We start from the raw sequence: 24,753 nt of genomic DNA, 5'->3' as shown, positions 1-24,753 counted from the left end.
TTTTGTTTACAAGTCTGACACAAACTTCTCGCATGGGCGGGTTTTTTCAGGGACGCGTCCCCATTGGCTAATAAGTTTTTGACTTGTCAGTGCCATGGACATTTTTAATTAACAGTGGGACTGGACATTCACTACCCACTAACTAATTTTTACTGGATCCAACAACAAGATAGCGGCATCTCTATCGGCCCTGAAAGACGTCAGCCCTGCTAGCTGGATTCCCGCAACAGGGATGTTATCATGGACTCAGGTTTCAGTGAATACAAACACACAGCAGTCCTTCATCTTCCACTGTGTGTGTCACTGTAAGCGAAGCTCATCTAGATTATTTTCTAAAGTGGACGTTGTAAAGTAGAGCTGACGGTATCACTGGTCTGGTGGGGTTAGCTGTTAGCCTAGCATGCATCCTGGCTCTCTTCCCTCTCTTCTGCCTCCTCTCACACTGTTTGTGCTTCCTTATTCCCCAGGTGGCTGTAATAGGTGATGTTAATGGCTCAGTCTGACTCAGGCTCCTCAGCAAACCAGACCAGCCCAGTTCCTCCATATCACACAAAACGTATAAGCAGGGCCAAACTTTCCATTGTAATTCGCTAGAATATCCATCAATATTCCACGGTCATATTTCACAGAATCAGGATCAGAAACTTTATTGTCATCATAAAAAGGTGTAACAAAAACTGTGTCCAGTCCCTTGCATTGCAAAAATAATATAATATTACAAGCAATAAATAAATAAAATAATTCCAAATAATTTTCTTATGTACAAAAAAAGTTATATATAACAGAGCAGTTTTTTGCACATTGTAAGTTTTTTAGAAATATTGCACAGGTTTAACCTGGTAAGATATTGCCCAGGTTTGTGAGAGAGAGCAAATACCCTTCCGGTGTTCATTTATAATTGCAACAGCCCTAAGATATGTGCTGCTTTTCAGTCTGTTTGTTTTTGCTTTTATTGACCTGTACCAACTTCCTGAGGGTAACAGCTGGAACAGCTGATGTGCCGGGTGGGATGTGTCCTTCAGGATGCTGCAGGTTTTACAGTGGCAGTGGGACCCATGCAGCTCCTCCAAGGAGAGGAGAGTGCAGCCCATGATCTTCTGCGCTGTGTTGGTGACCCTCTGGAGCACTGCCTTTTCTTGAGCCGTGCAGCTGGCAAACCACACTGGCATGCAGTGTGTCAGCGGACTTTCCACAGCATCTGTAAAACGAGATCAGCAGCTCCTAGGTTAGGGTGTTGTTTTTCAGGACCCTTGGGAAGTGGAGTCTCTGAGTTTTTCCTCCTCGTTCCTGTATTCAGACTCATCTCCCCTTGTGATGAGCCCGACCACTGTGGTGGGTGGGGGTGCAGTCGTGTGTGTAGAGAGTGTACAAAAGGGGACTGAGCGCAGATCCCTGTGAGGAGCCTGTGTTGAGGCTGAGTGCTGTGGAGAGCTGAGGCCCCATTTTGACTCTCTGTGGGGGGGTCGCTGAGGAAGTCCTTAATCCAGAGGCAGGTGGAGTATGAGAAGCAACGGTTGTTTAATTTTGTTACCAGTCTATTTGGGATGATCGTGTTAAATGCCGAACTAAAGTTGACGAAAAGAAGCCTGGCATAACTGTCCTTCTGTTCCAGGTGGGTCAGGGGTATGTGGAGGGCTGAGGCTATTGCATCCTGCGTCGATCTGTTTTTCCTCTATGCAAACTGATGGGGGTCGAATGTGGGTGGAAGTCCTTCAATGATGTGATTTCTGACCAGTTTCTAAAAACACTTCATAACAATTGGAGTGAGAGCTGCTGGCCGGAAGTCGTTTAGGCTGCTGTTGGTCTTTTTTGGAACAGGGATAATGCTGGAGGCCTTCAGGCAAGGTGGGACAATGGCCTGTGCTAAAGACAGGTTGAATATTTAGTGAAAACCCCCTTGAGCTGGCCTGCACAGTCCTTCAGCACTCTACCTGTGATGCTGTCAGGTCCTGCCGCTATACTGGGGTTTACTGCCGGGAAGCATGTGCCTCACGTCATGCTCCCCCACCCAGAAGATGCGGCTGCTGTTCACCGGTGGATGTGATGCAGTCAGATCTGGTGTTTTTTGTTAAAAGTGGCTGAAGAAGCAGTTCAGCTCCTCCATCAACGCAGCATCCCCACCCACAGCATTAGGTCTGGGTTTGTCGTTTGTTTTGTTTTGGTCCCCCCACCACACCTGCCTCCAGTTGTTGCAGTGGAGGTGCTCCTCGAATAATCCCACTTGGCCTTTCTGATGCCCCTTCTCATGTCCACTCTGGCTGCACTCTACAGTTCCATATCACCAGACTTGAAGGCAGTGTCCTGACCTCTGTCATCATCCAGGGTTTTTGGTTGGCATACACCCTGATGTGTTTTACCTTGGTGATGGTGTCTGTGCAGTGCTCGATGTAGGAGAGTACAGATGTAGTGTACTCCTCCATGTCGTGAGATTCAAAAATATTCCAGTCTGTTTTTTCAAAACAATCTTGCAGCTGTGAGGATGCAGCTTCAGGCCACGTTATAACAGTTCTTGGTGTGGGGGGGGGTCTCTTTTCCTGAGGGAGGTATAAGCTGCTAACATAAACAGGGGTATGTGGTCGAGTTGTTATTCTCATGACAATTACGACGCACAATAACTTAAGGGGCCAATGCATCAATGAACCGCTGTCCTTTGCAGTGGAGTATAGCCGAGTGTGCTCAGCAGAGCAGTATTGCAGTGTGCTCACTAGTGCAGTACTACAGAGTGTGTTCAGCAGTGCAGTATTGCACAGTGTGCTCAATAGGTAAGTATTGCAGAATCTCTGGATGGGGTTACATCTAGAGAAAATCAAAGCACACCATCAGCCCACAGTGTCTGTTGGTGTGGGCAGCCATCTTGTGGGAGTCATTAGGTCTGATGATGCTCTGCATGGTCCTATAACAGCCAAGGAACATGAGGGCTTTTTACAAGAGCAGCTGCTCCCTGTGGCTCAGACACTGTTCCTTCATAATGTTCCCTCATTCCAAGATGATAATGCCCCCATACACACTGCTAAACACATTCAGGAGAGGTTTCATGAGCACCAGGATGATGTCAGATGCCTTCCTTGGCCTCCCAGCCACCAGAGCTAAACACCATTAGAGTTTTATGGGACTTTCAGGTGCACAGTGTGTGAAGTCGATTTCCACGTTATTCATCTTGCAAAGATCTGGAGGCTTTTTTTTCTGAAGATCGGTCCAGTGTCCCATTGCACAAACCAGGATTAGATGACCACACCGTAGGACAATCTGAACATATTATTGCAATTAAAGGGGCCAAATTCCTTATTAGGTCCTTGAGATTAATATACTGATGTATCCATTTTTTTGCCCACCCCCTGTAAGTTCCCACCCCTCAAAGATATAACAGCCAGAAGTACACAGAGGGATAATGTTTAATGGGGCCTGTTGTATGTTATATTTATTTCATCTGTTATTTTATGTGTTTTATTGTTTTTCAGATTTTGCTCAGAAAATCCTTCTGGGGATTTTCTTCCTGCTTCACCTGATATTAAGTTTCCTGTATCTAAGTGTGATTTTAGAAAATTACAAAGGTAAGAAAAACTTTAACTGTAAGGAAACAATTTGACTGTAGTAGAGCTCTAATCATTTGTCAATCATTTGGTAAATGGTGTTTGTAAAATCGTTATAAATCTGAAATATTTTTTGAGTTGCTGTTAACAATAATGCAATATAACCATTTCTAGTTTGAAGTTATCATTGAATTACACCATACTAATAAAGGCATATACTTTGATGTAATCAATATGAAATAGACAGTAATATATTCTGTGTAAGATGTTTTGATATTAACTTGTTCTATGTGTCTCCAGATAAAGTCAAAGTAAAAAGTTTGCAAACCCGTTGGAATTTTCTGTATTTATGTCTAATTCCCATATAAAACATGGTCATATCTTCATGTCACAATAATGAACAAATAGTCTCTTATAACTAAAGATGCACAGATTTTCAGAGAATATTTGTTCATATTGAAAAAGTCATTCAAACTGTGAAACTGAAGATCGGAAAAAAGTAAGTGAACCCTAAGCTAATAACCTCTTAAAAAGCTCATTGCAGTCAGAATTTAACAAACCTGGAGTCTATTTAATGACATGAGTTCAGAGGTGTGGCCTAGAATTACTATGATTGATAAAAACAGTGAAAAGTCTGAGTTTGACGTTTTCGCAAGAAGCATATCCAGATGGGAATCATGCATCACACAAAAGAGCTCTATGTTCTCTGAAGAGCTACGATCAAGAATTATTACTTTACATAAGGCTGGAAAGGGTTACAAAGTCATCTCAGGTATTTTAGATTTTCATCAGTCTACTGATAGGCAAGTTGACTATAAATGGAGACAATTAGGTATGGTGGCTACTCTGCCTAGAAGTGGGTGCCCCACCAAGACGACCCCAAGAGCTCAATGCAAAGTCATCAATGAGGTAATGAAGAACCCTAGAGTGACTTGAGGACGTCAGTAGAACTGGCTAACATCTCTGTTCATGATTGAGCAATACACAAAACATTGAACAAGAAAGGAGTCCATGGCAGGACACCAAGGAGGAAGCCACTGCTGTCAAAGAGAACATTGCTGCATACTTGAAGTTTAAAATAGAGCACTTGGACGCTCCACAATGGTCCTGGGAAAATATTTTGTGGAGTGATGAAACCAAAATTCAACCATTTGGGAAGAACAAGCAGAACTTCATTTGGTATAAAAAGGGCACCTGCATATCAACATGAAAACTCTACACTAACATGATGGAGGGAACATCATGATTTGGGCCTGCTTTGCTGTATCAGGGTCTGGACAGCTGGGCATCATTCAGGGGAAAATGAATTCCTAAGTTTATCAACCAATTCTCCAGGACAATGTGAGGGTGTCTGTCCATCAACTGAAGCTCAGAAGAGGCTGGGTGATGCAACAGGACAATGACCCCAAACATCACAGCTAATCCGCAGCATAATGGTTTCAGAAGAACAAAATCCGCCTTTGGAGTTGCTCAGTCAGAGCCCAGATCTCAGTCCTATTGAGATGCTGTGGAATGACTTGCAGACAACCAAAGAATATGGAGGAGTTAAGGCTGTTCTGCAGGGCAGAATGGGCTAATATTCCCCCCACATGATGTGCAGGTCTGACCTGCAGTTACAGGAAGCGCCTGATTCAGGTCATTGCTGCCAAAGGAGGGTCAACCAGTTATTAAACCTAAGGATTCACTTACTCTTTCCACTAGCACTGTGAACATTGAATACATTTGAATAATAAAGACATGAAAGAGTATATTTTTTTGTGTGTTATTGCTCATTATGCATTTCAGTATCTGTGACTTAGATAAAGATCAGATAACTTTTTATGATCATTTCATGCAGAACACCAGATAGTTCCAGAGGGTTCACATACTTTTTACTTTGACTGTATGTATTTACTGACTTCAGAGGGACAAGAAGCTTTTTATTTCATTAATAAACTTTCTGTTGTTTTAGAAACTGAAATTAACTGCAACTAATTCTGGCCACAGGACGACCTGTAAAGATCTGCGAGTTTGTGTTTGTCTACATTCTGACTGTCACATTCCTGTTTCGATTCTGGGAGCGGGAACATTTACTTGGTACGTATTTGTTTTGCATGAAAATAATTTTTACTCTTTTATTGATAAGTTGTTTAAATATTTTGTTTATTGAATATTTACATTTTAAATAATATGATTTTTTATTTTGTAAACAGAGCATTGCAAATGTTTTAATTAAAAAATCCAATGGCTGTTTGACTGTGTATATGATGCTGTGACAAAATAATTGCTAATCAATCAAGCTAAGAACCAAATCTAAATGATAAACTAGACACACCCAAGCTTAATTGCTGCCAGCCCTGATGAACCTACACATCACTTAAATAGAACCATTGCAGCAATGTGGAGCTGGATAAGGGGTCTGAAGAAGCAGCAGACCATGCCTCAATCAGAAGAACTTCCTGAAGATCTGAGAAAGAAAATCACTGAAATACATCAGTCAGGAACGGGGTACAAAACACTCTCTAAAACCCTTGGAGTGCAGTGAATCACCATGAGAGCCATTATCTCCAGATGGAGAAAACTTGGCAGTTTGCCCAGGAGTGACCAGCTGAACAGAATTACTCCAAGAGCACAAAGAAACCTGATCAGGGAAGCTACAGCAGACCACAAATGAAGATCTAAAGAACTACAGGCCTCTCTCAGTGGTTAATGTCTGATTCCATGATTAGAAAGACAGTGGGCTATAATGGTGTCCATGGGAGAGATGTAACGAGAAACCACAGCTAAGTAAGAGTAACATGAAGGCTCATGTTTGCCAAAAAGCACCTCGATTACCCACAACACTTTTGGGAGGATGTTCTGTGGATTGATGAGTCAAAAGTGGAACTATTTGGAAGACATGGGTCCTGCTACATCTGGTGTGAAGCTAACAGAGCTTCCACACAAAGAACATCATGGCCACAGTCAGACATGATGACAGAGTGATGCTGTGGGGAGGCTTTGCTGCTGCTCGGCCTGGGCGACTTGAGGGACACATGAATTCAGCTGTTTGCCAGAAAGTCCTGAAGGAGAATGTCCATCATGAGTCTGTGGTCTTAAGCACAAGAACATGTCCACCTAAGAATGACTGAAAAGAAACAAAATTAAAGTTTTGCAGAGGCCTAGTCACAGTACTGACTTGATCCTCATTGAGAAATTGGGGCAGGACCTTAAATGGGCAGTTTATGTTTGAAAACCCTCCAATATGGCTGAATTATGAAACAATTCTGTTGAGAAGAGTGGGATAAATTTCTCAAACGATGCCAAAGGGGGGGATTATTTTGTCACATGGGTGCTATGGGTCTTGGGGAATATTTGTTTGTTTTTTTATTTTATTTTTTGTTTTTTTCCCTTCCTTCAGTGAATCAAATAATCATTTAAAAACTGCGTTGTGCACATAAAATGTTCTTTGTATTATACTAAATGTATTTGTTATCAGACACATTTAAGTGTTATGGATGTTAAAAATAGAGGAAATCAGGGCAAATACTTCATCACAGTATAACTAATGCTTTTCTCTCTACCTTTCAGTCAAACCCCGCAAATATGTCTATTTATCAGGGACTTTTGCTCTCCCTCTCCTGAATTCTGTTGTCCTGGCTGTAGCATTAAAACTCAAAGCAGGTAAATACACTATAAATTTAAGATGTTTTACTTTTATTATGTAAACTTAACGAAACAACTAAATGGTACAAACCCTTTAGGAAAAATATTGATTCCTGTGGTTTAATATCTGTCACTTACTGCTCAGTTACTGACCTCAGCTTTCTGTGATTTTTGTGATGATGTCATTTTAGACACAGGAAAACAGCCACTGGATCTACGGCTGATTGTCCTGATTTCTGGGTCTGTCTTCCTCTTTGGCTGGTTTGTTGTAGAGATGTTTGCATACTGTAAGTATAACAGGGATACAATGCATAATTTACCATAAAGGTTGAATATGTGCACTGGGACTTTTCCAGCATGTTGGTGGCTTTCCAGTCATTGTTTACATCTCCACATGCTCAGCACTTACTGTAACCTGGATGAATATTACATTTATAACCACATTGTTATTTATTCACTATACAATGTGGCTCCGGATGTAACATTTCATATCACTGCTGTTTTAATGCTTTTGAGCTTTTTTGCTCTTCCTTTATAATGCTGTTTCAGTGGTGTAGGACTATAATGGCCTCCTGCCAGAAGGGGGCACTGAGACTGTAATGGGGAGCCTGACTATTACAAAGGAAGGGAGATAATAAACATCCTCAGTGATGCAGCACATGTGTCCATGTAATACAGAAATGGCTACTGTACAATATGCCCCAATTGATGTCTTAATATTTTGAGCTTCAACATGATTAATTGAATCTTTTTTTAATTATAGGGTTGGCCAAAAAAGAAAAGTAAGTAGACATTTTTTTGATATAATGTAATTAATGTAAAGAAAATTCATCCATGCAAACTACAGAGCCCAAGCCGGAAGGTGTGAGGTGTGAAATATTAAAATTTTCCAACAGTCCATCACAGTTCAAGTCTATGATCCAACTCTAGAATTACATAAATTTAAGGTGGTTGTAGGAATTGGTAAGATACTCATAAATCACTGTACTTACACTGTGATATTCTGACAAAAACTCTGTAATAACTGTTTTCCTTAGAATTAAAGAAGAGATGGGTTTGGTTGAGAGACACCAAGATCCTGATCCAGACCAGGTAAGTGCCCAGGATACATCTGTCCCTCTGGCTGGTGTCCTGGGGCCTGTTTCTCTACATCAGTCTGACCATCTTCCCTCAGATTATTATACATAATTGTGTCTGTAGCAGATCTGTGTCCCTTGTGCTCTTCCTCCTTCCCTGTAAGTATGGAGTCTGTTGAGATAGAGGAAGAGCCCTTATTATGACTCCAGCACACAGGAACATGTCAGTACATTCTCCATGGTCACGGGCCGCTGATGTTACACATGGTAGGGAAGGCAGTCATATCACACTGTAATGTAGTCACTGTAATGTAGTCACTTCCAGGGCTGCCCTGTCTGGCTGCCTGCTGCAGCAGCTCCCATGTGTGTGTTTGTTTGTTTTCTTTGTTATTTGCGTATCATAAGTTTATAGTTCTCTCTATATCTTTTTAAAATACCTTTTTATGACTAACATGGCATGGAACAGGAATGTTCTCCTGCTTTTTGCAGCTGTATTACATGCCACTGTATTGTGTTGGCTGTGTACGTACCTCAGTTGGCAGACACCACAGTAGCCAGGAAGAAAATACGTTTCATGGTCAGCAAACTCACCACCCCACGGCTTTTATTGCCATTTCTGGCGATTTCAGTCATGGTTCGTTCTCCTCCACCAGCTTTTCAGTCTGTGCACTGCACCACCAGGGCCAACAGGACCCTGCACTGGGGGCATCTCTGACCCCAATATGACACATCTTACCCCAGCATATATACCAGTAATTTAACAGCTGCCAGCCACCACCAGGACCATGAGGAAATGCAGGATGCCTTAGAAGAGACAGACTGGGACAAACTCTGTGAGTCTTACAGGGAGGAAACTGAGAGACTCAGCCACTATTCCACAATCTACATCTGCTTCTGTGTGGACAATGCAGTCCCCACAAAGTCAGTGTGCTGTTTATTTTTTGTTAGCCACTGTTTTTATTTATCAGTACAATAAGAAAAAAAGGAAAACTGACAGAATAGATAAACAGACAAACACTTTTCATACCCACTCCTTCTACCCAAAAACAAACATCTGCTCAGTATACAAAAATGCGTAACATGTACAAACATATAGAAAACTCAAATGAAAAAATAAATCAGATAGAAAAAATAAATAAATACATTCAAGGAGCAAGAGTCAGCGGAAGTCAGTTAGTTCCTTAACTTTGGCATAAGCAAGTCACCACCTGCTGATGGTTCTGAAGGTAACGTCTCACATACGAGCTGTTAGAAGCTCCATAGAAATAATATCCAGCAAACTAAGAGCCCATAAATGTCTCCACATTGAGTGAGGAGGCTACTGACGACAAAACAATAATTTCTTAGCTGCTGTAAAAGCAGCAAGAAGAAGGTTCTTTTGAAATGGAGTAAAAGTCCAGTTTGTAAAACCATTCAAACAGATTGGGGGTAAATAGTATATCCCTGCCTATTAGAAAAGATGTATTAGTCGCTAGCTGGTGCAGGAAAGAAAGGACAATGCAAAAAAGACCCTAATACCCCATGAGAACAGAGATTACAATTTGGAGATGAGGAAACATTCATGTAAAATCGTTTCAGTGGAGTTAAATATATTCTATGATCAAGCTTCCAATGTATCATTTGGTAGTTAGGATTCCTAGAAGACAGAGAAACTGTCCCGAGTGCGATGAGACAGAGTATCTTCTGCCCTGCAGGCCAGGTCTTTTGACCACTCCGCTATGACACCAAGAGGCTTGGATGATGATTTAAGGAGAAAAGAATAAATATGAAACGCAGAACAAGAACCATTTTGATTACTACAGTCTTTCTAGAGTGGATGGAGCGGTAGTTCTGAGTCTAAAGGAACAACATAAGAACGCAGAGCCGATTTGATACATACATATATATATATATATATATATATATATATATATATATATATATATATATATATATATATATATATATATATATATATATATAGAATGAGGTACCTGGAACATTGTGTTGAGCCCTAATATCCTGAAATGTTCTTAAACCTTTATCATTCAATATGTCCCCAAAAATCCTAATATCACATTTCATCCAGTAAGAAAAACCAGTTAAAACTTATAGCTATTAAAAGGAGGGGAATGATTATGCCATTTAACCAAGGAATTGGATTGTCTTTCCACAGACCTTCAAGTAGACATCAGGTGGGATATCATAGGGCCAAAACGGAGTCTACACTGCCTAATGGGAATGCCACAAAAAACTAGTTCTTTTAAATCAAAATGGCCCACAATTGATTATTCGATAGACATCCATGATACTCTGGCATCTGAACTAAACCATATAAATAAGGAACGTAAAATGAATGTCTGAGCGTATAGCTTAAAATTCGGAAAATAAAGACCTCCATCCAACTGACTACGCAGAATAGTAGAGACTTTGCTTCGAGGACGATTCCCATTCCATATGAATTGAGATTGTGCTGCATAACTTTCTTCCCAAGACTGAGCAGGGGCCGGGAAAGAAGCATGGCACTGTAAACGTTTATGTGTGAGAGAATATTCATTTTAATTATTGGAATCTGGGCGTACTGAGATTTAGGTCAATGTGACTAATTTAAGAGATCAACAACCAACATCCCACCCCCCACTCCCCCCAGAAACAGAGCTATAAAGAACAGAATCTCTTATGTAGACAAGGCAAAGAACAAGCCTAAGTCTGCCATAGTCGGCATACAAAATCTGTAACATCAGCAACGGCTCCCACACGTTAAGAGTGCTGACAGAAGCCAAAATACACTACAAACATGAAGAAATATAACATCGCCTCTTATACACATATATAGTATGACCGCTATAGTCATCATTTAGAATAATGTATAAAATAATAATCGTAAAGAGATCCAGAAGGTGAAAAAAAGAGTTACTTTTAGAAAGAATCTTCCCCCGAAGATCCGCAAAACTATGCAAGTTGCAGCGTACGACATTCGAATCAGTCTGAGCCACGAACCTGAGGTAATGAATCGCAGAACTGGCGAGCCTCGTCTGGAGAATGCAAGAGTCTAACCTGACCATTCAATGTAGCTTTCAAAGTGAGATCTCTGTCGCTGTAACAGAGGAGCTTGAAGATTAAAACCCGCGGTTTCCTGGTGTTGGATGAAATGCTGGAATAGATACGAGGGGCAGGTTCTACTTCAATATCTCTGTCTGCCAGAGAGGGAAAGCATAGAGGCAGTGACCGCTTGATAAACCCCACGGGACCATCCTTCTCAGTGCCTTCGGGGAGGCCAAGTAGCCGCAAGTTGCTGCGTCTGCTACAGTCCTGTAGGTCGATGATTTGTTGTTCCAGCGTATTCAGGCGCTGGACATGAACGTTTAAAATTTCCCTCTGCTTTCCCTGTTCACCTGATATTAAGTCCATTTTCAAATACATGGTAGTCATATGAGAGGAGAATTAATTTCTCAGAGCCACTAACTCAGATTTCAGATCCTGTTCTAGTCGCGCCAGTGAGTCCGCCATGACAGAGGTGTTAGCACTGCTCTCTTCTGACTTAGATTTCTTCTTTCGAGGAGATGAGGAAGGAGTTAATGTCAGCTGTCTGCGTGGGATAGACATTAAGGATATAATTAAATGATATTGAAGCAATCGTACACGTCAAAAGGAGGCAAAAAATATTTGAAATACAGGCTATATGCCAGGAGCTCACTCAGTGTGCGTATAACTCCATGGATGCGTCACGTGGTCCTCTGCACTGTTTTCAAAATAAACCATGGATGACCTGAAGAACCTTCTGAAGAAGATGAGATGAATAAGAAGAGGTCCTTCAGATCTGGAGACAAGGAGGAGACCAAGCTGGTGCAGACAGAACTGAAAATTTTAATCAACAATAAGAAAAACCACTACAGGACATGCTGGAGCACAAGCTACAGCTTTAAGTGTAAAGGAAGTGTGGAATGGGATGAGGACCATGACCGGCTACAAGCAGACTAGAAACATTGAGGTAGAAGGGAGCAAAGATTGGGCTAATAAGCTGAATTTGTTTTCATTACTTTTGATTTTTACAAGCCAGTGCAGCCCTCCCCTGACACTGCGAGTCGTAATGGTGACATAAAGATTATCCCAATAACCTGCATACACATTGGCCATTTACGGATAAGTTTGGCCACCCCTGCTTTAAACTAATATACCAATTTCTCCCATTCATGTGTTCCTGGCAGAAACATTGCAGCGCTTAAAATGCCCATGCAGAACATACAACTCGGGTTGGGAACCGAAAGTAGGTTCCAAATTAGAACCAATAAGAAAATACCCAGTACCTAGTTTTTTTTTTTTTTTTTAATTTTCGGTTTGAGTTCCCAAACACTACATATCTGCAAGGACATGCGTGGCATCAACGCGCAACAACCTAGCATGCATGACAACAGTGTAAAGATTGACAGTGAATGGTCAAAAGTATAGTTTTACTTTATTAAAGAAAACCACAACAACAGACACACATCAAATCTATTCTTAAATTAAAGGTCTGCTGATATTACTTGTCCTAAATTGATTCTGTTTTGGCTAAAACCCAATTATCCCCCTGGATCTGGCTCAGGCACCGGCGCCTGAACATACAAAATGTTTTTACATGCCTGAAACTAACGTCATTGTCACTTCCTGTTGCCTACATAAGAAATTACAGAGTAATTACAATTCATAATGTGAGCCAACAGATAAAGTCACTTGTTCGCCAATAATGCTTGTTTATTTTTGGGCTAGGAATTGATATAGTGAAAGAGCCAAGAATTAAAAATACTGATTTGTAAACACGATTCTTTTTGATTATAGCAAATCCCATGTATATGCTGTAAATAAGGACATTTATTTTTGGTTCAGTTTTTAGTTTTTTTTATTGTACGTCAGTGCAGTTGTGTAATTAAGTCTGTTGGCAAATATGAGGCTAAGAGTTTGCACCCATCCTGTATATTATTGAGTAAAGTGCTGAGTGCTGTTTTGAATCAAAAGGAGATGCAATTTGCTCATATTTTCTGACTACATGATCATGAGCTTGTGGGCATGTTAAATTTAAAGCATGATTTACTATAGTGTCGACAGCACTCCTGTAGCTTAATGGACAGAGCTTGTGGGGGGGGGGGGGCATGCCTAAATTATAGCCCTTCCCTCTACTGTAAATCTTCTCGGATGAAAGCTTCAGATAAATGTAAATAAAGGAGTTAAATATACATTGTGCGCAGGAAAAAAGAACAGCATCCACAGCCCCCCTGACCGTGCCCTCCTCCAAGATCTCGCCTTTGGAGAACGCTGCAGCTCCTGGCACAGCTCTGCCCCCCCCCCCACACGTGTCTCGCAAACGCGCTCCATGCTCCCAAAAGCTGTGCAGTGGCAGCTTGGATAATCTGCATATACACTCTGTTAAACACATCAGTCATAACCCCGAACCTCTGCAATGCTGAACAACTGGCAATGGCATCCCATGCATGACAGATGTTATCTGATGCTGTTTGTTTCTCATGGTTACAGTAATTAATTACACTATAATGGTCATTATCAGTCTGTGCCTCGACAAACACACCCCATTGCAACATGTTTGTGTCCATGGCAGAATGCTTCTGAGAAAAAAAACTATGTAATCTATGTTTAAAAGTCATGTCAATGGTAAAAATTGTATTTCAGTCAAAATGTCCAACAGAATTCACCATGATGACCCATAGCCATTACTGTATATCAGACATCTGTCAAAACCTCTAGAAGCTTCTAGAAGGAAGCTCATGTCTTACACTGTCCATATAGAAATGTTGTGAATATTTTACAAGTGCTATGATAAGAAATGACCATGCATTTTAACCATTATACTACAAATCAAGTACACATTAGCTGCATAAAGATTAAAATGCACCAGCGAGTACTTACTTGCACACCAGTTACAGGTATGTGCATCCCTGATAATAACCGTGTTACTGGTTTATGTATTTACTACACTGCAGCTAATGTTGTGCTCTTTCTACTCTGTCATGCGTAACTGTAATACTCCCACTTCAGCCTAGGCATAACATTAACATGGTCATAACTTTGTTTTTAGCATTATAACTAAAACATTGTAATTATTTTGCATCTCAGTCACCAAATTATTGTACTTATCACAGAGGTGCAGGGTGTGTAATTTGAACTACAGCCCCTTAGTCTCCCAGGAGAATCACTAGTAGCTCCCAATGTGTGACACAGTAACACCATTCCACCTTGTTTAATACTGTACATGGCTGTTGGTCACCCCCTCCCCTGCGGGAGAGCCCCTCCCAGCCCCTACCCCACTGGCATCAGTGTTTATGATAGAGGGCAGGGACGGGTCAGTGGGGGCAGCACTGGGACCTCACTCAGGGCCTTTTGCAGACTACAGAAGACCTCCTGGTACTGCGGTGACCAGACAAACTCCCTGACCCTCTGTAGCAGCTGGAACAGAGTGGCGGCCGTGCAGGGAAAACCCCCCAGGAACCTCCTGTAATAGGAGGCCAGGCCCAGGGAGCTCTCCCTCATATCATATGTCTAGTCATACCTCAGCAGCTCTTTGATGTATCAAAATTGTATCTGTGTCTGCCTGCATGTTTAACTGTGGTACCTGGTCCGGCTCTGTCTGTATGTGTATGCAGATGCGGTATCGGGCCCTGTATGACTGCACTGCAGCAGAAGAGGATGAAGTGTCCTTTCAGCACGGCGACGTGATCCTGGATGTGCAGCAGATTGACGAGGGCTGGATATATGGGCGTGTGGAGCGCACAGGCCAGGAGGGCCTGCTGCCTGCCAACTATGTGGAGGCCATGTGAGGGCAGGGAGGAGACCGGCAGGAGGAGGGGGAGAGGGGCAGAGGAGAGTGTCAGATCCCAGCATGACATTTCATTTTAATACACCTTTATAATTTGGCTTGTTCGTTGATTTAACCGGGGTGGCATGGTGGTGCAGTGGTTAGCACTGTTACTTTACACCTCTGGGACCCGGGTTCGAGTCTCCGCCTTGGCCACATGTGTGTGGAGTTTGCATGTTCTCCCCATGTCGTTGTGTGGTTTCCTCCGGGTACTCCGGTTTCCCCCCACAGTCCAAAAGCATGCTGAGGCTAATTGGAGTTGCTAAATTGCCTGTAGGTGTGCATGTGACAGTGAATGGTGTGTGCCCTGTGATGGGCTGGCCCCCCATCTTGGGTTGTTCCCTGCCTCGTGCCCATCGCTTCCAGGATAGGCTCCGGACCCCCCGCGACCCAATAGGATAAGCGGTTTGGAAAATGGATGGATGGATGGATGTTAATTTAGCCCCCCCTTTCCCTCAAAATGCCCTATTGCTCATCTTTCCCAGTGCAGCCTCTCTTTCTCGCTCTTCTTCTTTCTGCCTTTCTCTATTCCCTGTTTAGATACTAAAAACTACAGTGCAGTCACAGTTGGGTGCAGTGACATTGACAGCTTTGTGTCCCACAGCTCAATGTGTTAACATGCTACATTTTTGTCCAATTTACAGGAGGCCATATTATGAGGTTTTGTTTAGTTGTCGTTATTACATCATATGTGACATTGATATTGTCATTACACCTCCACAAACAGAGGAGGAGCAGAATCTATGTTAAATATAATACTTATGGTTGGTATTTGTTAGGAAATATGTTGTCAAAAATATTACATATGAGTGAAACCTTGTGTTAAGTAATAAAATGTTCAGTAGGTTCATTACAGTTCACCTCCATAATCCAGCTCTTATTTGGGAAGCATACCCTTAGCTGAGATTCTGTTACTTCTTGTAAATGAATTACCTAAATATTATGATTACAGATATCAGTAAGATACACATGATAATTGTTTTATGTAAAATGTAATATTCTGACAAAGTTGCTTTGCAATAAGTGTATTATTTCTTCCTTAGAACAGAAGAAGAGACATGCTTGGTCGATAGACGGCAAGATCCTGAGCCAGACCAGGTAGGTGTCCAAGATGCACCTGACCCTCTGGCTGGTGTCCTGGGGCCTGTTTCTCTACATCAGTCTGACCATCTTCCCTCAGATTATTATACATAATTGTGTCTGCAGCAGATCTGTGTTCCTTGTGCTCTTCCTCCTTCCGTGTAAGTATGGAGTCTGTTGAGGTAGAGGAAGAGCCCTTATTATGACTCCAGCACACAGGAACATCTCAGTACATTCTCCATGTTCATGGTCCCCTGTTGTTAAACATTGTAGGGAAGGTGGTCATGTAATACTGCAATGCCAACAAAGTTTGATTAAACAAAGAAAATGTTTGTCGGTCATGACCAGCTTGGGTAATCTGCATATACACTCATGTACGTGTGCTATCAACAACCCCGGCCAAAACCGAACAACACCTCTTTGTGTCCAGGTTAGCCACTTGCCCCAAATCAACGCCCCCGTCACAGTAATGTACAGCGTAATACACATGCTTTCCTGTGATTGGCAGGGGGAACACTGGGTGGGTGGGAAGAAGAAACTAGCGAATTGTGTCTTTGGAAATGTTTTTCCCATTCATCCAGAAAAGCCTTTGTGAGGTCAGGCACTGTTGATGTTGGACATGAAGGCCTGGCTCACAGTCTCCATTCTATTTCATCCCAAAGATGTTTGATTGTGTTGAGGCCAGGGACCTGTGCAGGCCAGTCAAGTATTTCCACACCAAACTCAACCAACCATGTCTTTATGGACCTTGCTTTGTGCACTAGGGCACAGTCATGGTGGAACAGACAACGGCCTTCCCAAAACTGTTCCCACAAAGTTGGAAGCATGTAATTGTCCAGAATGCCTTGGTATGCTGAAGCATTAAGGGTTCCCTTCACTGCACACTAAATGGCCTAGACCAACAGCCCCATAGCATTATCCTCCACCAGTCTTTAGCACAATCCAGTCAGGCATTTCACATTCTCCTGGCATCCACCAAACCCAGACTCATCCATGAGACTGCCAGAGAGAGAAGCGTGATTCGTCACTCCACAGAACACATTTCCACTGCTTCAGAGTCCAATTGCTTTACACCACTCCATCCAACACTTGGCATTGCGCTTGGTGATGTGAGGCTTGCCTGCAGCTGTCCAGCCATGGAAACCCATTCCATGATGCCCCCGGTACACAGTTCTTGCCCTGGGGTTCATGACAGAGGAAGTTTGGAACTCTGCAGTTAAAGGGCTCTATTTTGACGATCTAACACAAAGGGTAACGTGCAAAGTGCAGCTAACATTTATGGGCGTGTTCAAATCCATTTCTCTATTTTGACGGCAGAAAAAACAGATTTCGTACCAGCACAAGGTGTAAAAAGTTAGTCCTATCTCTCTTAATTATTCAGAGGCATGTATAACATGCATAACATGCAATGACCCAATCAGAACTACACATCATCTCACCTTTAAAAGGCAGCAGTGCATGAGTTATGGTGGATTGATAGAGTATTACAATGGCGCGTTTGCTCAGCAAACCAGATCCCTTTTCGCCCGAGAAAACGGATGTGCTTGGGTGCAGAAGAGCGTGAGCTCATCATCTAGGAGAGCACCACTGTTCCACCTAAGCCTTTCGAGGTGAAGCAGGCATGGAACTGAGGTGGCAGCGAGCGTCTCCTCGTTTTCTGACATCACCAGATTGCCTACTCAGTGGCACGATTGGTATAATGATGTCAGAAGACAGGGAAGCTCGCTGCTGAATGAGCACTGCAGCTGGGAACGGAGACCTAATCATGCTTCTGTGTTTTTTATTTTATTTTAATTTTGGGTCTGCAGTTCACAACATATAAATAAAAGTGCAATCACTGTTCAAGCAAAACACAACCTACATTTTTAAGGCATTTTAAAATGTTCCAGTAAAAGGTCATTGTGCTGTTATTTGTCTGTATCTCACAATTTAGATTCATTACCAGGCTGCAGACGATTCAGCTCTTTTGCCAGCTGATCCCTCCTTGCCCGCACTGCTGCCGGCGTACACTCCTTTGTGGGCATCGCCACATGCAGTTCAGCATCATGCCTTCTAAAGTCCTCTAATGTGTCCTCATTTATGTCCAGCAGACATCCATCACGCTTGGCAATGTTACGCAACATACAACATACAACATGCCACAAAGAATGCTGTGACCTTCTGAGGACTTCATTGTAATGTTCGACCTGACTTATCTAAATATCTGAAACATATTTTCGGCAATCCAGATGTCCTTTCAGTTGCAGTATGTGCTTAATTATGATAATGAATTCCAAAGATTTTTTAATGATACAGTTGTCCCTGTGTCACTAAGGAGCATCGTGCACCAGCACATTCTTAAAATACACCACTTGAATACTGTTTAACAAGGTTTTTGTTAGTCAAAAGCACAATGTCAATTCAATGCCTTAAAACAGCAACACGAGGACAATGCCCTTGGCCATGCCTCATTTAAAAATCACCACTCCTGCGAGTGGAAAGCGGGCGCAAAATCATTTGCTATTTTGATAACGTTGGCACATGGCGTAACAATGAGCAATGCGTTGGTATGAAACTAGCGAAATCACTTTGTGTCACGGCTTGTGTCAGTGGAAAATAGGGCTCACTGAGACAACAGAGTATTGGCAACTTTTACGCACAATGTGCTTCAGTACGCGGTGACCCTGCTCTGTTACTGGACGTGGAGTTTCTGTTGTTCCTAAACGCTTCCACTTTGCAATTATACCACTTACAATGTTGTGGTTTTTTCCTTTCTCTCCAAATCAGAAGTCAGGAGTCAGGTGTAGATCCAAATTCAGTCTTTATTGCAACATTGAAGTTACAACCAAGGCCGGACACTTAGAGTGCGTCCAATACTATTTTACACCAATTTTCATACAAGTTCTTATCATTTGGGGGGCAAGTGTGTGGCGCAGTGGGCTTAGCCTGTGAGCCTGTAATCACATGGTCACCGATTCAAACCCAGCATCAGCATATCTGCAGGCCCTTGAGCAAGGCCCTTAACCCCCAGCTCCCTGGGTGCCGCTACAGGTGGCTACCCTTCACGGACAACTTACTCCACAAAGAGCAAGTTGAGTGAGGCATAAAAAAAAAGAAAATTTCCCCATGGGGATTAATGAAGTATCTATTATTATTATTCAACAATATCTCGTCACTTGAGCATCATCATTTCTTCAACCCTTCACAAACATTGCTTTTTCCCTTAATCCACACCCCTAGGTGATAAGTTTGTCAGTCATTTATTTTACCGTTTGGTCCCACAGTGGAACATAATGGTGGTGCGACCATCTCCATTTGCTTTTTTAAAAATGCTCAGCCATGAACTTCCTTCAGTAGCAAACCATCGCAGCTTCAGCCTGTTGCACATTGACTAACTAGAGGCTTGATAATATATTTGTCCTTTAACATAGTGATAAGGTATAACACTAATAAAAGTGAATATTCATAGATTCAGGACTAACATAAAGTAGCTAACAAAAACTCTTAGGCTAATACAAGGTGCAAATACATACTCAGTTGATTACATTGTGTTGATTACATTATAATGTTTACATTGTAATGATTACATCATGGATATTTGGAATACTTTTTAATTATATCATAATACTTATATTCTACATTATATAGTGTTAAATGATATTCCATAACAGTTTGGGGTGCTACGCATCCTTTAAAATGTGGAAAGATCCTGTATTGGAACATGCTGCATCTCGTATTATAGGGGACAAGGGTGGCAACCCTACATACAGTTGACCGTGGAATATCTAGCAATGAAACATATTCACAAACTGGTATGACAGTACCATGCTGGAACTCACTGAGCTCTTCAGAACAACCTGTTCTTTCACAAATCATTATAAACTTGACTGTATGGCTATAGCTGCTTGATTTTATACACCTGTGGCAATGGCTCTAAATAAAACACCCAAACTCAATGATCAAGACGTGTGTCCCAATACTTTTGTCCAAAAGAATATTAACTATATCACCTGACACACTTTTGCAGGGATCACATGACAATCTGGAGATGGAGGCATCATCACCTGCTGATCACAATGAACCAAACCCAGAGGAGGTATTACTGGGGGAGAAGAACACAGAAGGCTGAAGGATCTATAGAGTTTCATTTGGTATGTTTACCTACAGTTCCAAGTTTACCAGGTCTTTTTGGATTAACAAGTTACTCATGTTAGCGGTTAACAGATTATTGATGATCTTTTATAGTTAATTATCTGAAGACTTGAGGGAGTTTACTGGATAACAGACGTAAACATTTCTAGGACCAGCTGCACATGCCTATAAGCTGATGTTCATCTACAGAGCAGCACCCTGGGAAGGACCATTATGCTGTATCTATAGTCAGTCACCTGAGGATAAAGTCACCTGTGAAGATCAATACATGGTCCTTCATGTCATCCTGTTTCTTCTGAACTGAACTCTGTATATTTTGCAGTTGTTACATGGAACTTTTCAAGATTTTATGTCTCTCAGAATATCTGCTTAACATAAAAGCTTGATTACTTTCAAAGAGAGACTGCTTAGTGAAACAATGTATTTGGAAAGTTACAAGTCTTACACAAACTGGTTTCAGGACATTACAGAAACCTTCCTGTGTAAATAACTGTACACCATATGATTATCTGACTTACCTTTGCAGTGTTGAAATGGACAGTGTCATTACCCACATTCTGTATAAATCTTCACTGCTCACAGTCTTCAGCTCCATCATGTTTATTGTGACATGTTGTGTTTAAGCTCCGCTGTCTGTATCTGTAATTTCCCCACTGGGCTTTAGAATCAGCAGCAAGTGCATTTTTCTTGAATAAGAGAAAGAAAAAACTTGCCACTAAGGTAGCAGTAAAGTGACTGGATGTTTATCACCTGACTTTGCCATGTGTAACCATACAAATGCCAGCCTGATATTCCCTGAGATGTAACGATTTCCCAAATCGACAGTTTGCATCAGACCCAGGGTTGGGATCATGTGATTCTGTGACAGTTTTTTTTTAATGTACGATGGTGCCTGTGGTTCACGAACGCTGTGGCCTATGAACAGTTCGGTTCGCAACCAAAAATTCTGCAAAAAGATATATTGGTTCACGTATAAAATTTGGTTGATTCCTCGACCAGACTCCATTTTTTATACTAGTGTATCACTAACGGGGCGCATGTCCCAGTATGCCCAATGTGCAATTGTAAATAGCCCTTGTATTGTTGATGTTAATGGTTGCATCTCTCTGTTGTCGCGTGCGTGTTTGCCCATGTGTTTGCCCGTGTCTTGTGTGTACCCGGTCCGATCTTCACGTGTATTTAGCGTGTGTAAATCTCCCACCATGTGCACCTTGCAGTTCGGCGTCTGAAAACCTTGTGTTTCCCATCTGTGTATTTCGGTTCGGTGCTGGTTGGGTGCCTGTTGTGGTACTTTTAAGGACTGTTAATAAAGAGCGAGATTTCCCCGGCAAGCAAGTCTCCATGTTTCTCTCTGCTCCCACGATGCCTTGGTCCGCCCCTCGCCACACTATATTGTTTTTTTCTTTAAAGTTTTTACTACAGAAACCAGAGAATTAATTAATAAAACATATCATTTGGTAGGCTTCATCGAATTTCAATGCTTTGTTATGGGAAAAAATGCCTTTGTTCGCACACTTTCCTGGAACGGATTGCATCTTTAATGTACTGGTTACATTTAATTAATAATATATGGGTCCACATCTTAAGATCCCCCCTTCTATACGAACCTTCTCTGAATCCGTTGGGATAGAAGCAATGAATGGAAGTTGAGGTATGCTAACTTTAACACTAGGTTATTAGTTCAACCACCCAAGCCGATTCATGGTACAGTTGTAGCTTATGCTTTTAGTTATAGTCAAACTTACCCGTATTCAAAGCCATGGCATTTTGTTTGGTTAGATTTAATTATCGGGTCACAGTTTTATTACTTCTGTATTATACTGTTGTTTGCTTACTATCCGTTCGACCGCGAGCTGCAGGCAGATAGCACATCGCTGTTTGTGAGTCACATATCTTACCTTTTCTTGCTGTTACCAAAGCAAAGGGACTTTTATTCCCTTGCGGTTTCTTTGCTTCGTCTATATAGTTGTCTGATATATTTTTGTGTTTTGTGGCAGATTACAAACATCTAGGACATCATGCACTGTAGGGACAATGTGGACGGGTTTTTTTGTCTTTTCTTCTTTTTGTGGGCCAGTGCCGTGGTGTTTGGCATCGCATGGTCCAACGCTCTGATAATGTGGAATAAATTCTATGATTATTGATCTAAATATATTTAGCTGGAATGTGTGGGTGCTGAACAGTCTCATTAAACGAACAAGGTGCCTTCAATTTTTCCATCATAATAATGCAGATGTCCACTAATTCAAGAATCCTTAAGCAAGAGGATGTCCATCGCTGTCAGAACAGACGATTTAAATCTATAGCCTGTTCGTCCACAAGCAATAGGTCCAAGGGCGTCCTAATAGTAGTTAAGAGATCCACCCAGATAGGGATACTTGTAACTGGTAAGGACATGAACGGCCGAATTGCTTATGCTCTCGTAAGTACCAACAATACAAAAGATTCTCCTAATGTCTGTTTACTCCCAGAACGATTTTGATGCAGAATTTCTTGACGATGTTTCAAATACGTTACTTTCATTCTGTGACTGCCGTCTGTTCATTGGTGGGGACTTTAATGCAACAGTTAACCCACTAATTGACTGGTCACCCGCTTCTAATTGGTTTCCCCCAGCCAGTGTCGCCCTAAATAGGTTCAACACTGAGCTGAACCTAATAGATGTTAGGCGAGTTAGGAATAATACTCCCAAAGCTTATACTTTTTACTCCTTTTGATATGTCATTGTCCAGAATTGATTGTTTTCTCTAGCCCTAGTCTGCCTGATCAAATCTGTGCAGTAGATATACTACCCAGATTGATTTCGGATCACTCCCCACTTCGATGTAATATCAAGTTATCCTCATCGCAATCCAAATTTCGTAGGTGGTGCTTTAATGATTATTTACTGCACAATACAAACTTTGTAGATCCTCTCCAATTACAGTTACAAGAATTTGTCCATTTCAATAAAACAGTGCCCCAATCCGCATATTCTGTGGGAGACAACTAAACGTTTTTTGAGAGGTTTCTGTATTGCATTCTCTTCCAGATTAAAGCAGCAGAATGTTCAAAATATGTTACAATTGTAATTTGAAATTAAGGGATTCGAAAAACAGCAGTCTGAGCATTACAATAGGGATAAATACCTCGCTCTCTCTGCCCTATGTGGGGAGTATAATAGACTGTCTATAGCCAAAGCATCCTTTATTGTCCATAGAACCAGACAGAAATATTATTATCAGGGGGATAGGCCTAGTCATTTGCTTGCACTTAAATTAAAGGAGAATGAATCTAAATCTTGTATTGATGTAATCAGAACAGCAAAGGGTGAGATAGTGACAGATCCAAACGCCATTAGCCAAACATTTAAATTGTTCTATGCCAAATTACATTCATCAGAAATCAAGTTGGACAAGCCTTATGTAAATATTTCTTGAACGGTCTCCATTTACCGGAACTAAATGATTCAGACTAGAGGTCTGCAATGGGGCGGGACACCCACGGGACTTGTGGGACACGACGCAAAAGCACGCGGCGAGGGTCTACATTGGAGAGTTTCTTGCGGGAGTGGGCGGGAATAGAGAGATGTGTTCGCGGGAGTGGGACAAAGACATTGTTCTACATATTTGCATTGAATACATTTTACAGTTTGTTTTCATGTGGAGAACAACATATGTGGTAACCTGTGGATGTTTGCTTTGCGCGGGGTGATGGCGCGTGTGGGTGCTTGGAGTCTGAAGCCATGGCAGAGGAAGGGGGGGCCCTTAGTGTAGAAGCCGTTAGTGCTCTCATAAAAAAGGGTACATTTCAAACCAGAAAACCCTCGAAGGGTAAGTCAGACATCTGGAAATCATTTTCATAACAGCCAATTTAATTTGTAGCCGGAGTCGTGCCCACATAATATTGCATGTGATTCATAAATTCCTGAATGTCAGTTAGGCAACAAATAAATTTGGTACTTTAGTTACTTTTAATAAGCCAAGATATTATAGCATTTAAAATGTGTCCAGTATTTTTGGCCCACCCTATACTCCACCAGCTTTGCTTGAGGGATTCAGCAGGTGAGAGCGGGACAAAGCATAACAGATGCGGGCAGGAGCGGGACAAACCATAACAGATGTGAGCGGGAGCGGGACAAACCATAACAGATGCGGGAGGGAGCAGGACAAACCATAACAGATGCGGGCGGCAGCGGGACAAACCATAACAGATGCAGGCGGCAGCGGGACAAACCATAACAGATGTGGGCAGGAGCGGGTCGAAATATTACACATTTCTGCGGGAGCAGGCAGGAGCGGGACAGAAATTTGCGGGAGCGGGATGAAAAATCCCGCACAGACCTCTAATTCAGACAGAGCGTGTTTATACAGACCAATGTCATTATCTGAATTACACGAGGCTGCAAAGTCACTTCAGACGGGAAAGTCACTAGGTATAGACGGAATTCCACCAGAATTATATCTTGCAGTTTGGGGGATTGTTAGACCTTTGATGCTTGATTCCA

The 24,753-nt window shown here is 41.9% G+C and overlaps 1 protein-coding gene and 1 long non-coding RNA gene across 6 annotated transcripts in view; one reads left to right on the top strand and one right to left on the bottom strand.

The window, feature by feature from the left end:
• Nucleotides 1-24,753, top strand: part of LOC125705349 (uncharacterized) — a 180,831-nt gene that overhangs the window by 63,213 nt on the left and 92,865 nt on the right. The window contains exons 14-23 of one of the 5 annotated variants that reach the window (XM_048971882.1): nucleotides 3,459-3,551; nucleotides 5,517-5,606; nucleotides 7,080-7,172; nucleotides 7,346-7,441; nucleotides 7,918-7,936; nucleotides 8,192-8,246; nucleotides 14,845-15,014; nucleotides 16,100-16,154; nucleotides 20,143-20,211; nucleotides 20,417-21,592. The exons of 1 other annotated variant lie outside the window; for it this stretch is intronic. In XM_048971882.1, coding sequence (XP_048827839.1) covers nucleotides 3,459-3,551; nucleotides 5,517-5,606; nucleotides 7,080-7,172; nucleotides 7,346-7,441; nucleotides 7,918-7,936; nucleotides 8,192-8,246; nucleotides 14,845-15,014; nucleotides 16,100-16,154; nucleotides 20,143-20,211; nucleotides 20,417-20,443 — 767 coding nt within the window. In that variant the 3' untranslated portion in view covers nucleotides 20,444-21,592. Of the gene's footprint in view, nucleotides 1-3,458; nucleotides 3,552-5,516; nucleotides 5,607-7,079; nucleotides 7,173-7,345; nucleotides 7,442-7,917; nucleotides 7,937-8,191; nucleotides 8,247-14,844; nucleotides 15,015-16,099; nucleotides 16,155-20,142; nucleotides 20,267-20,360; nucleotides 21,593-24,753 lie in introns of those variants that run through there. 3 more of the 5 variants (XM_048971880.1, XM_048971881.1, XM_048971879.1) reach the window with 3 other exon arrangements.
• Nucleotides 1-24,753, bottom strand: part of LOC125705380 (uncharacterized) — a 104,711-nt gene that overhangs the window by 46,503 nt on the left and 33,455 nt on the right. The window lies entirely within an intron of this gene.

This window comes from Brienomyrus brachyistius, chromosome 12 (assembly GCF_023856365.1).
Source record: "Brienomyrus brachyistius isolate T26 chromosome 12, BBRACH_0.4, whole genome shotgun sequence".
NCBI classification, from domain to species: domain Eukaryota; kingdom Metazoa; phylum Chordata; class Actinopteri; order Osteoglossiformes; family Mormyridae; genus Brienomyrus; species Brienomyrus brachyistius.
Note: the sequence above shows the minus strand (reverse complement) of the source record. Positions and strands in the feature narration are given on the sequence as shown.